The following is a 13,951-nucleotide window of genomic DNA, read 5'->3' on the forward strand; positions in this document are numbered from 1 at the left end:
AAATAGCAGCTGTTCATAATGTTTTATACCTCAGTGTAGAAGTGTTGGAGATGGATGTATTCACAGAGTCAAAAGTTTAATGAGAAGTTTTCTTTATTAATAATAATCCAAGATACACACATTTGTTTCAAATAACATTTTATTCTTAGTATTACTTTATTGAGATCCATTTCAAAATCCTGAGCACAATATCAATTTATAGCACAATTTGTTTGTTGATTTTGGTCTTTATGGCCAATATGATTGTACTTCAAAGGCAACATACAGTATATAAGGTTTGATTTGATATACACTCAAGAGAGGAGAACAAGCTTACGATAGCCATGATAGCGCACAGAGATAAGTCACAGAGTTGCATGCAGAGGGGACCACTCACAGTCACACACTACTGAGAGTCAAGTTCAACAGATTCATAACATTGGCACCGCCTTATCAACCAAAATACAACCGACTGAAATATTGATATAGTATAGTGGTTTGGGGTTTTAGGCTGGGTTTCTGTACAGCACTTTGAGATATCAGCTGATGTAAGAAGGGCTTTATAAATACATTTGATTTAGTGGCAAAAACACTATTTCATTTATTGTGATCATCTCACTTTCTAGACGTCTTGTGTTTCAAACTCAGAGACCTCACTGAGCTAAACACCCTTCTACTCAGGTCCCTCAGTGAGCGCGAACGTGTGAGGGTTGCCCGAGAAGGAGGGGGGGATGGCGAGAAAGATGGGGAGGAGAGAGGAGGAGAGAGGGAGGGACAGCTTCCCTCCAGACTCTGAGAGCGAGAGAGATGGAAGAGGCTGGCAGTAGAGGACAGGCGCTTGTCTTCTTCCCCTCTTCTTCCCAACGCCAACGGACGAACCCGCTCCATGCTGAGCTCCAGGGAGGAGGTCCACTGTGTCCCCCTCAGACGCTCCTCTTTCTGGGCTCGAGGCTCCAGCACGTCCCCCTGGGACTCACTGCGGAACAGAGCCCGTCTGGACAGCCTCAGGCTGGAGCTACGCTTGTCCCAGCCACCACCACCACCACCCTTCCCTTTGCGTTTTGAGGCACTGCTCTCTTTCTCTCGCCTCTCTGCCTTGGCATGCTTCTCCTTTTGGTCATCTTTCTCCTTTCTCCTGATCCCCTCTCTCTTCCACCTCTCCTTGTTCTCCTCTTCTTCAGCCTCTTTCCCCCATGAACGTCCTTCGAAGCCCTTCCAGAGTTTGGCTGCCCCCTTCTTTGGCGTCTGGGCCGTGTCGTGACTGCGTTCCTCTCCCCAGTTGCTGCTGTAGCACCTCTGTTTCCTGTGGAAGCTGCTCACTGTCGATGCCCTCACCAACTCCTTGGACGCATGCTTCCCCTGGTAGAGCCCCTCCCCATCCACCCTCTTCCATCCTTCTCCCTCCCCATCTACCCTCCATCTACCCCCTGCACCCTGCCGTAGTGACCCCCCTCTGGGCTGGATGCTGCCCCTTTGTGGTGAGCTGCTGTCCCTGACGCGAGGCAGGGAGCACTGGAATGGGTCATCCCGCCGGAACACAGAGAATGGAGTATTGGCAAGAGGGGAGGGCTGGAGAGGGCGGGGTGGGGAGCGTACCCTGGGGCGGTCACGGGACGAGGGGGAAGAGGCAGGGTCAGATGTGGAAGGGGTTTGTTGGCAGTGGAAGGTGTGTGTGTGGTGGTGGGTGACATGATGATGGGTAGGTGGGTGAGTTGAGGTGGACTGGTAAGGGTGATTGGGGCTACTGGAATGTGGACTGGAGGAGTTGGGAGGTGTGAGGCCGGAGTGGGACTGTGGGGAGTGGGTGACACTGAGGGACAGCTGGATCGGCCTCTGGGGGTCAAGGTCAGTCTTGTTACTAGCGTGGAGGTGATGGACGCTGGAATAATCATGATGATGAGACTGGTGGTCATTCTGGGCTGTCTGGTGGGAGGAAGGGGAGGAGCTTTGGGCTTTAAACTCTGACCCCTGACCTCTTCTCTCGGCGTCGCTCTGGAAGCAGTCGACATCCAGCTCTACGCCCTGCTCCATCAGGCCCACCACCACAGCCCGGGGCAGGCCAGAGAGACGGGAGATCTCCCCCACCATCGCCGAGTCCTCGCTGAGCTTACTAGGGCTGGCGTCCGGGGCATTGACGCTGGGTTGACTCCTTGTCACTTTCCCTGGTGAAGAATCCAGTCCACTCCAGTCCAGCGAGCGGGAGAACCCTAGCCCTGACCCAGCCCCTGACCCGGTGACCTCCAGAGAGCTCCGGTGATTGAGGTTGGAGGGACATGTTGAGATGCGTGGCCGAGACCTCAGGGCAGGGGTGGGAGTGGCGGCGGTGGAGAGGGAGGTGGAAGGAGAGGGGGAGGCAGTGGGGATAGCATGGTCACTCCTTAATACACCACTAGTGCTAATACCTTCCTTGGAGTTTGAGTCTAAACCCAGGTTTTTGTTCAGATTGGGGCTGAGGTTGAGACTGAGGTTGAGGTGGAGGTTGATTTTGAGGTCCTCTCCTGTCACAGAGGGCAGGTGGCCCAGGTTGATGGAGTTCCTACTGGCCTTCTTACCGATATTGCTGAGGCTGACCCGCGCAGAGTTACCCAGAAAAGACTTGCAGGGCGTCACACTGCCCCCTGTCAGGTTGGAGGGGGTACTGCGGCTCTCGAAGGCCAACAGCGACTGAGTGGAGCCGTGGCCAGGGGTTCTGGGCCCCCTGTGGCAACCTGGCCCAGGGGTGGCAGTAGGGGTGGTGTCAGAGGGGGAAACCCGGCTGCGGTACTGACGAGCCAGCCTGGTGATGTACTGCTCCAGCTGGGTGAAGGTGGAGGGGTGAGGAGGCTGGGGGTGCCGGAAGAGGGGGGTGGACTGAGATTCCTCAGCCTGGGCAGAGGAGTCCGGACTCGGGGAGAGGCGAGAGGAGGGTGAGGGGTCCTGACTGGAGGTGAAGAGGGGGCTCTGGAGGGCCACGGCATGGAGGGGGCTGGGGTAATGGTACACCTCCTTGGTCCTCCGGGACACCAGATCAGAACAGAACCTGGGGTCGAGTTGGGGTCGGGGGTCAGCGAGTGGGAGGAGGGAGCCGGGATGGGGGTCACCCAGGCTGGAGCACAGGTCAGACAGGAAGAAGAGACTGTTCATTTCCAGGTCACCTGGGTTCAAAGGACGAGAGTGAAAGTTTATGAATGTCAGTCAGCTTATAAAGAAGCAAAAGCATTTATCTAGGACCATGGTCCCAGGACTCTCTGGAAAGCAGTGACATTTATCTAGGACCATGGTCCCAGGACTCTCTGGAAAGCAGTGACATTTATCTAGGACTATGGTCCCAGGACTCTCTGGAAAGCAGTGACATTTATCTAGGACTATGGTCCCAGGACTCTCTGGAAAGCAGTGACATTTATCTAGGACTATGGTCCAGGACTCCCTGGAAAACAGTGACATTTATCTAGGACTATGGTCCTAGGACTCTCTGGAAAGCAGTGACATTTATCTAGGACCATGGTCCCAGGACTCTCTGGAAAGAAGTGACATTTATCTAGGACTATGGTCCAGGACTCTCTGGAAAACAGTGACATTTATCTAGGACTATGGTCCAGGACTCTCTGGAAAGCAGTGACATTTATCTAGGACTATGGTCCCAGGACTCTCTGGAAAGCAGTGACATTTATCTAGGACTATGGTCCAGGACTCTCTGGAAAGCAGTGACATTTATCTCGGACTATGGTCCAGGACTCTCTGGAAAACAGTGACATTTATCTCGGACTATGGTCCAGGACTCTCTGGAAAACAGTGACATTTATCTAGGACTATGGTCCCAGGACTCTCTGGAAAACAGTGACATTTATCTAGGACCATGGTCCCAGGACTCTCTGGAAAACAGTGACATTTATCTAGGACCATGGTCCCAGGACTCTCTGGAAAACAGTGACATTTATCTAGGACTATGGTCCCAGGACTCTCTGGAAAACAGTGACATTTATCTAGGACTATGGTCCCAGGACTCTCTGGAAAACAGTGACATTTATCTAGGACTATGGTCCCAGGACTCTCTGGAAAGCAGTGACATTTATCTCGGACTATGGTCCAGGACTCTCTGGAAAACAGTGACATTTATCTAGGACTATGGTCCTAGGACTCTCTGGAAAACAGTGACATTTATCTAGGACTATGGTCCAGGACTCTCTGGAAAACAGTGACATTTATCTAGGACTATGGTCCCAGGACTCTCTGGAAAACAGTGACATTTATCTAGGACCATGGTCCCAGGACTCTCTGGAAAACAGTGACATTTATCTAGGACTATGGTCCAGGACTCTCTGGAAAACAGTGACATTTATCTAGGACTATGGTCCCAGGACTCTCTGGAAAACAGTGACATTTATCTAGGACTATGGTCCCAGGACTCTCTGGAAAACAGTGACATTTATCTAGGACTATGGTCCCAGGACTCTCTGGAAAGCAGTGACATTTATCTCGGACTATGGTCCAGGACTCTCTGGAAAACAGTGACATTTATCTAGGACTATGGTCCCAGGACTCTCTGGAAAACAGTGACATTTATCTAGGACTATGGTCCAGGACTCTCTGGAAAACAGTGACATTTATCTAGGACTATGGTCCCAGGACTCTCTGGAAAACAGTGACATTTATCTAGGACTATGGTCCCAGGACTCTCTGGAAAACAGTGACATTTATCTAGGACTATGGTCCCAGGACTCTCTGGAAAACAGTGACATTTATCTAGGACTATGGTCCCAGGACTCTCTGGAAAACAGTGACATTTATCTAGGACTATGGTCCCAGGACTCTCTGGAAAACAGTGACATTTATCTAGGACCATGGTCCCAGGACTCTCTGGAAAGCAGTGACATTTATCTAGGACTATGGTCAAGGACTCTCTGGAAAACAGTGACATTTATCTAGGACTATGGTCCAGGACTCTCTGGAAAGCAGTGACATTTATCTAGGACTATGGTCCCAGGACTCTCTGGAAAGCAGTGACATTTATCTAGGACTATGGTCCAGGACTCTCTGGAAAGCAGTGACATTTATCTCGGACTATGGTCCAGGACTCTCTGGAAAAGAGTGACATTTATCTAGGACCATGGTCCCAGGACTCTCTGGAAAACAGTGACATTTATCTAGGACCATGGTCCCAGGACTCTCTGGAAAACAGTGACATTTATCTAGGACTATGGTCCAGGACTCTCTGGAAAACAGTGACATTTATCTAGGACTATGGTCCCAGGACTCTCTGGAAAACAGTGACATTTATCTAGGACTATGGTCCCAGGACTCTCTGGAAAACAGTGACATTTATCTAGGACTATGGTCCCAGGACTCTCTGGAAAGCAGTGACATTTATCTCGGACTATGGTCCAGGACTCTCTGGAAAACAGTGACATTTATCTAGGACTATGGTCCCAGGACTCTCTGGAAAACAGTGACATTTATCTAGGCCCATGGTCCCAGGACTCTCTGGAAAACAGTGACATTTATCTAGGACTATGGTCCAGGACTCTCTGGAAAACAGTGACATTTATCTAGGACTATGGTCCCAGGACTCTCTGGAAAACAGTGACATATATCTAGGACTATGGTCCCAGGACTCTCTGGAAAACAGTGACATTTATCTAGGACTATGGTCCCAGGACTCTCTGGAAAACAGTGACATTTATCTAGGACCACGGTCCCAGGACTCTCTGGAAAACAGTGACATTTATCTAGGACTATGGTCCCAGGACTCTCTGGAAAACAGTGACATTTATCTAGGACTATGGTCCAGGACTCTCTGGAAAACAGTGACATTTATCTAGGACCATGGTCCCAGGACTCTCTGGAAAGCAGTGACATTTATCTAGGACTATGGTCCCAGGACTCTCTGGAAAACAGTGACATTTATCTAGGACTATGGTCCCAGGACTCTCTGGAAAGCAGTGACATTTATCTAGGACTATGGTCCAGGACTCTCTGGAAAACTACTGGTTAAATACAGATGAACTGTACTGAAGTGTAAGTGTGTTTATGTGAGTGCATTTGAATGTCCATATGCATGTTATATCTGACCCGTAGATACTGGTCTCCTATCACTGATCTCTGTGGTCTCCTCAATGCGCTGAGTTCTTGGCTGCTGCGTGGCCTCCGGCCACTGGATGTCACTGTGGTCTGCAGAGAGGGGCCGTTGTTCCCACAGCCTGAAGGCTCCCCCTGAGGGTGCTCCTGGTCCGGCCCGGACTTGCCCACCTGGTACTGGACCCCCCTGGGCCAGGACTGCCTCACTGGACACAGAGTAGCAGGAGTCTGATAGGGAGCTGCCACTGACCGAATAAAAGCCTACAAGGGTGGAAGAAATAAAGTGAGGGGGAGAGAGAAAGATAAATAGAAAGAAAGAAAGAAAGAAAGAAAGAAAGAAAGGAGGGAGTGTAGGTCCAGAGAAAGAGTGATTTGCAAGAAAGGAGTGAGTAAGTGGTGTTGAAAAGATAACATGAGAGGGTAAATAAAGGAACATGGACAGAAAAGTTGAAGGTTAATATTTAATACGGCTTTGCAACACGGTATCTCACAAAGTAAACAAAACTTGAGGTGAGAAGTGTTGTTGGGCAAAGCCAGGGCCAGATTACCGAACGAGCACGCAGGGCCCCCCCAGATAGCCTATTACGAACATGGCGGTCGGGGCCCCCCCAGATAGCATATGAACACGTCACAAGCCATTGTTTATTCGGGTGGGGGGGGGGGGGGGGGGGGGGGGGGGGGGGGGCCCTGGAGGTAGGTATCCCAGGGCTCCAGATGTGATAGTCCAGCCCTGGCCAAAGCCGTATGAGTGTCACAGACCACCCCCAAAAGACCCCCCATGGTAGGATCACACACTCCAGTACCTGAGCTGGGCCTGGAGTCATAGTCCACCTGGACTGCACCATCAAGGTCCGGGGGGGAGAGCAGGTCAGACGGGGCATCCCAAGAGAGGGTGGACCAGCGTGAGTCATCCCCACCAACCCCATCACCTCTGGAATGAACCAGCCCATCTCCACCAGAGTTCCCCACACGGTCCTTGTCCAACGTGCTGGTGTGGCATGGCAACACTGTTTCTGAAGGGGGAGAGGGAACCTGAAAAACAGAAAAATGGGTGTTCGAGTCACAACATGTCTTTAAAGAGATGATAATTAGAGAGTGGTGTAGAATGGATCTCTAATGTTCTTATTTACCAAACACTGATGTCATCAGCCTTACTGGAAGTTCTGGAACACTCGTGTTTCAAGACTCAGACACAAAAACAGAATATGACGTATTCTTTCTCCTCAATAGCCAATTCATGACTTTCTTCTTACTTAGATGAACGTGATTACTCATGACCTCTGCGGTGATGCCCTAATATTAGCCTGATTGGGTGATAGGGGTGGGGGGGACAACAGGGGGCTTTGTTCACTGCCAGGCCTGATCAATCCTCCGTTACTACGGAGATAAACAGGAGACAATACAGGTGACTCATACTGCCTAACTGAGAAGGGAAGGTGTCCCAAATGGCACCCTATTCCCTATGTAGTGCACTATTTTTGACCAGGACCCACAGGGCGATGGTCAAAAGTAGTGCACTACATAGGGAATAGGGTGCCATTTAGGACACATTCTCACTCAGAGGGGGACTTAAAGGAAGAATAGGGGAAGACAGATGATGTAACAAAGAGCAGAAGGAGAGAGGGATAAGGGGGGATGACAGAGGGGGAGGACAGGGGGGGTGGGTGCAGGGAAAAAAGTTAGACCTTGATCCTGCTTACCAGCCATGTTTAGTTTTCTCTGTCTCTCGCTACTTTTTCCACATTTGATGAAGTTAGAAAAGGTATTTTCTAAGGGGAAGTGAGTGGGTGCTTGAGAGTGGGAGAGGTAATGGTGAGTGAAAAGTGGAGTGAAAGAGCAAGTATATGAAAGAGGTAGTGGGGGAGGGGGTTGCCTGTGAGAGGCAGAGAGTGGCATCTTAACCCCACCAACCCCCAACCCCACTCCATAATAAGTTAAAGCCACCCCCTCCTCACCATAGCTACAGCTGCTCTCTGGTTCCTGCTCACTCCACCCACACAACAGACGTAGCAGAAGTATATCTAACTCACCCAGAGCCTGCTTGCCACATACTAAAACACAAATAGCAAATAATACTAAGACTAACACTAGCTTGCGCAAGCACACAAACACACTGATAACCGTCAGGGCCATGTTCACCCCCCACACTCTTCCATGGACATAATGTGAACCATGTTACCCCAGTGTAATGTTACAGTGAGATGGTTGTGATCAAATCAGGAGGAGAGAGAGGTGGAGGCCCTCAGCGCTAAGAGCTCTGTAATATGATATCCCTCTATGTGAGACAGAGAGACACAGACATTTACCCTAAAGAAACAATATATCTACACAATGCACAGACAAATCACAGCAAATACTCCAATTAGAATGAAGGACTATATAATATGAATGTACATAACATCCTTTTGTGACGTACTTTCATTAGGTATCTACAGTATGTAGGGCTTACGAACACTTTACGAATGCTCTATAAAGCCTTTAAGTTGTTATTTTCAGAATGGGGCGCATCATTGTGATAACGCTAAATACTTTGAGATGTCATGTTGGGAAAGGTAAGCTACATTATCAACAGCACCAGCAGGCAAACATTGGTTATTGATAAACATATGCTTATGCATTGCGCACTATGCATTATTGATTAATTCTGTTTACTTTAACTGAAGAAGCAGAGGAGACTGACGTTTCAATCCAAGATAATGCCCTCTGACATCATGTTTCTCTGTATGGGCCTGGGGTTGATATAGGGCCAGCAATACATGTCATGGTCCAAATGTACATAGAAGAATGCTGGTGAGGGTGATCACAGTGTGGGCTTTGGCAGCAAATCAAGTGTTGATGGGGTACAACAGTACTGTCCTACTGTTACCCCACTGTGATAGTTAAAATAGCCAGAGAGAGAGAGAGAGAGACACACTGCAGTCTTATCTCCAGTCATCTTTCCCCTCTTCCATCTTCCATCTCACCTTTTCCCTCTTCCCTCTCTACCATCTCACCTTTTCCCTCTTCCCTCTCTACCATCTTCCATCTCACCTTTTCCCTCTCCCCTTCCTACCATCTCCCCTTCCTACCATCTTCCATCTCACCTTTTCCCTCTTCCCTCTTTACCACCTTCCATCTCACCTTTTCCCTCTCTACCATCTTCCATCTCACCTTTTCCCTCTTCCCTCTCTACCACCTTCCATATCACTTTTTCCCTCTCCCCTCTCTCCTCTTCCCTCTCTACCACCTTCCATATCACCTTTTCCCTCTCTCCTCTCTCCTCTCCCCTCTTCCCAGTGGGCAGAATTGGGTCGGTGATAACATTGGTCACGTTGGAAACAACAACAGCAGAAGCAACTTGTCTCTCAATCTGTTGTTTAATATGCTAATAGGGTCTGCGTTGGCGGATGGAAGGGCAAGTAGAGCTACTCTCTATGGTGTTTGTGATGACTAATACCATTTAACATAGCATAGCTGCTGAACGTCACAGGGAATCTATAGAGAATAAATTGGTGCAGTGTTTCTGAGAAGGAAAAAGCAGTAAGTAGAATGTTGTGCTGGTTCCTTACCTCGGGATCATTTGACCATTCTCTAATTGATTAATAAAAAGGGAATGACTTGAGTTGTCCCTATTACTGGAGCTAAGTGACTGTTCACCAAACACTGTAACAACAAACCAGTATGTTAACCTACCCGACAGTGTTCACACTCAGGTTAAGCTTCAGACTTCCAAATCCATTATGAGGAAATCTAGAGCTCTGTGGCCTTCTGAATTCTATTCTTAGTATTGTACCAACTAGGCCTAACAGTTGTCCAAATGGTAACAATGAAAGCTGAAGGCTGCATCCATGGTGAGAGTTAAAATGAATAGGGTCTTTATTCAATAGGTCTACTTCAATGTGTGTACCAAGTTGTCTTACTATGGGACTTTCCCAATCAAATGATCTTATCTCACACAAAAAGATCAATGTATTCACATACTACAGTAGCCTATTTACACAGAAGATTTTTGGCCAATACAGAATATAGAACTCTGTAGGCATCTGTCATCTACAGTATGACCTGACCTAGGTGTATGCTTGTATCTACAGGGTGTGTACCAAGTGTACATTCTTTACACAGATACATTCTATGTCACGTCCTTGGGGAAAACTGGACTGTGAAAAGATGTGGATGTTGACAATCTCATCATATGAGATCCATAAAGGGGACAGAACCATAACACCCTTTGTATTCTACATAACCTTGACTGATACAAAACGGAATTAGAAGCAGTGGAGGCGGATGGATTACTGTCAATTCTATTAGACAGGTCAAACACCATTGTGTAATCAGTAGCTATAGCTCCGTGCTTATGACTCCATCGCTCAATCGAGGCTATTGAAGCGCAGCAGTCTGTTTGATGCAACGGGATAAAAATGCCCTACTGGCAGATCTGAATGCATTCATATTTAATAGCAACCAATCTTGTCAAGAGATCTGGGGCTACGCACTGACCTGTTGCCTGCGGGATGTCGCAGAGCCATCCGAGACTGCGCTCTCGAGGTTTTCCTCCTGTTGATCGGTGATGACAGTCACCGTGGTACCGGTGCTACTGGTGTCTTTGAGGTCCAGCGCCGCATCGATCATGTCCAGATGTTGGCCCCGGAGCAAATCCAGCTCAAGGATTCCAGCCAGGGTCGCTTTCAGCCGCTCGCCAATCCGAACCCGCTCCGTGCCAGACCAGAGCGAATTCACACAACTGCGGCGGCCAGGCATTGTAGAGGCTGATTCCGGGGCGCTTTAGACTAGGAGCTCAGTCTCAATGACAATGGGCTACGGTCCAGCTAAAGTCAGTGCAACATATGGTTCTCACGATCGACAATATAGTAACATTGTATCCTCCCGCTCAGTTAAACCAATGATTCGTTGGCAAAATAGCCTAGCTTACTTAATTAAATCTAAGCCATATTACATTGAAGCACGTTGACTAAAGAGTCAAATGTATGACACTAAAGAGATGATCAAACCATATTCCATCTTAATCCTCAATTTTGGTTTCGTATTATGATCACCCAATTGTGTCCGACCATTCAGTACTTCATGCAAATGATGTTCACGATAGACCCGACGTAACAATGCTGTAAATAACGTTACATTGGATCAAGAAAAATGTGTCCATGGGGAGGAGCCGAGGAGGTAACGTACCAAAGCTTGAATGGGATTGGCCAGGGAAGTTTTCGAATAAACGCCTTGAAAATCCCTTTGGCCGCCAAACTATTCCAAAACACACAGGAAAATGTTCAAATACGCGATGAATGATGGGCTATAGTAAAGGTGATAACTTTCACCACGTGCATACCTTAGTCTATAAAAGCATAATAACACAAAGACTTTCAAAAAGTGTTACAAAGACTCCTCGAATGAAATATGTAGATTGACAAGTTTACTATTATTGTGAGTCTGAAAACGAAATGTTCAAGTTACAGTTGCATCGATCACCTATTTGGGTTGTATGGGACAAGTTCTGCCCCTTTGGATTCGGACAGGTGCACCTCCCCCATCTCCACCCTCTGCTCTGTTATGTCAACCTTCAACCAGCAGAGAGCAGCCTTGTGACAACACCAGGTTCATTCCAAGAACAGTTTTGGTTTTGGCCTAGAGTAGTTTATTTGATCTCTAGATCTATTCTATAATTCATGTTTTCTCACTGTAAAACAAACCTGTATTTCAAAGGGGTATTGAGTATTTGAGTATTTCAAAGGGGATTGTTCAAACTCTAATTATGTAAGTGGGGCAACATTCTCCCACCTAGAGCGCAAGATATACAAATCCATAAAGCCCCGTTTTTCAAAGTGCATATAATGCAAAAGGAGAGGGATAAAGCATAGCATAAAGAAAACTAGAGCCCGCCCGATGCATCGATTGACTGATACTAGCCTTTCACATAAATATTTGTATCGGTCTTTATTCCACAGATAAAGCGCCGATATTATATACATATAATAAACAAATACCTCTGCTCTTTTGCGTTAATTTTTTGACATTTTCAATGGTTGCCTGAAGAACTTTGAACATCATCCAGCCCTAGGTCACAACATGATTGGTTTGACAGGTGAGTAACTTGCCGTAGCGAGCGTATTTGAATAAGTAAATAATCAAAAGTCGACTTAACCAAGCAAGCAGCCCTGTCCTCATCACATTTTCACTTAGTTAACGTTAGCTGGCCAGCAAGATAGTTAGCTTAGCTATCTAGCCAGGAAGATAGTTGTTACCTTAGCTCGCTAGCTAGCAGTCTGCGCTACTTATGTGTTAACACTGCCAAAGTGAACGCTCCTCGATACAAAAATAACGCTGTTATTGTCTCGGCCTATTATGTTTGCTAGTGGGCTTATTTGTTTAGTTTTCCGAAATATGCAATCGGCAAAAAGCAAGACATTTGGCGCAGATCTATCATTTCAGGCCATGTGCTTGCGTTCATGGTGTGAGCTAAGTTAACGTTAGCAAGCTAAATTAGGTGTGCCTAAAACCAGTGCCAAGCATTTCCCTGCATAAAGTTTTCAGCCATCAGCACATGCCATTTGGAGTTAGTGTATAGCCAATACATTTAGTATTGATGGTTACTGTCAGAAAACATTGTTGTAATGAACAGCTAGCTTATGCCCTTCATAGGTTGCCATTAGTAATGGCATTAAGTGTTTGTTTACATGACCTTTTCTAAACACTAGTAAATCTACTCAAGACAAATGCTGATGATGGCACCTTGTGGTGACATTACGAATGGCATTTGTGAACTTGTCAACGCTTATTTGTGAATTTGTGAACAGTGCAGTTTCAGATTGACTGAGACTAATTTGATTTAATTCAACCAGCCACCCCTTGTGGTGGTTTAGCACAAAAACCTTCCTTTGCATACTTCTTCTCCACTGCCATAGATAGGTACAACTTAAAGACGTGTCTAAGTATGGCGGCCCAGCGGGGTAAGAATGTGTTCTTAACTGACTTGCCTAGTTAAATAAAGGTAAAATAATGGTCAACTAAACAAGTTTTGTATTTACTGTCGTATTTATAGAGGATATATAGTTGCTTTTCGGTGAAAATCCTGTAAACAACAAATAAAATATTTAAAAATAATGTTCAGTTTAATATTTTGATAAATCATCATTAAGAATATTTGTTCATTCTTGTGTAAAAAAAATAATAGGTATGATTTTCATTCAACCTTTATAAAAACAACATATTGGCAGATATATCGCTAATCGGTGACTTTTGGCTCCCTAAAATCAGCATCGGACCCATCGGGCTCTAATGATAATACACAAGATACTGCGCAGACAATCCATGCCGGAATGAAGCATGCAACCTGACAACCAGCATTATGGGAATATTCTATTCAGGCCTTTGTGCCCTAATGATCACGTGTGTGGTCACCTGGAGCTGGCTATCAGTCCAGCCAAGGGTCAAAGAAGTGTGTGTGTGTATGTGTGAAAGAGTGAGATCTATAAGTTTTCACCACAACCCTTTGTAACAGAACTCTTGCAGACAACCCCTGGGGATTTGACAATATGGTGTAGGTATCCCATTCTCTAACTCTAAAATTATTCACACACAGACATCCATCATTCCAGATTGAGGTCCCCATGTTTCTTAGTTTTCAAATGTACAGTGAGTAATACAAACATGAATATATCACATATTGATTGTTTATGAGTAAGTAGATAGTATAACATTGAATTATTCCTTTCAAAACCACAAAAGAATCAAATATCAAAACTATTGGCTACAGTTTGAGGTTTACATCCTCTGGAGTTGTTTGTTATTGTTCAACAGTGAGTGTGTGAGCCCTCGTGACACCAACGTCTGAGATATGCTGTAAGTGGTCTGAGATAACCAGTCTGTGTGAAGTGGATCTAAACCAATCATGAGGCCAGGATGAATACACAACATATCATTAGTAGGA

At 46.6% G+C, this 13,951-nt stretch overlaps 1 protein-coding gene across 1 annotated transcript; it reads right to left on the reverse strand.

Annotated features, from left to right (window-relative positions):
* Nucleotides 1–79: 79 nt before the first annotated feature.
* Nucleotides 80–11,153, reverse strand: LOC109910192 (uncharacterized). Its single transcript, XM_020509327.2, has 4 exons — nucleotides 10,510–11,153; nucleotides 6,837–7,065; nucleotides 6,028–6,294; nucleotides 80–3,113 (listed from the first exon to the last, which is right to left on the reverse strand). The coding sequence occupies exons 1-4, from the start codon at nucleotides 10,768–10,770 to the stop codon at nucleotides 595–597; spliced, it is 3,276 nt and encodes a 1,091-aa protein (XP_020364916.2). The 5' UTR covers nucleotides 10,771–11,153; the 3' UTR covers nucleotides 80–594.
* Between the last annotated feature and the right edge of the window lie 2,798 nt (nucleotides 11,154–13,951).

The sequence above is a fragment of the Oncorhynchus kisutch genome, linkage group LG19, assembly GCF_002021735.2.
Source record: "Oncorhynchus kisutch isolate 150728-3 linkage group LG19, Okis_V2, whole genome shotgun sequence".
Lineage (NCBI taxonomy): Eukaryota > Metazoa > Chordata > Actinopteri > Salmoniformes > Salmonidae > Oncorhynchus > Oncorhynchus kisutch.

Bases quoted from the DNA above. Each gene is read 5' to 3' on its own strand.
- LOC109910192 (XM_020509327.2), bottom strand. From the start codon at position 10,770: ATGCCTGGCCGCCGCAGTTGTGTGAATTCGCTCTGGTCTGGCACGGAG. The intron at 6,295-6,836 runs GTACTGGAGTGT...CCACCCTTGTAG, and splicing joins TGACTCCAGGCCCAGCTCAG to GCTTTTATTCGGTCAGTGGC. The intron at 3,114-6,027 runs GTCAGATATAAC...CTTTGAACCCAG, and splicing joins TAGGAGACCAGTATCTACGG to GTGACCTGGAAATGAACAGT.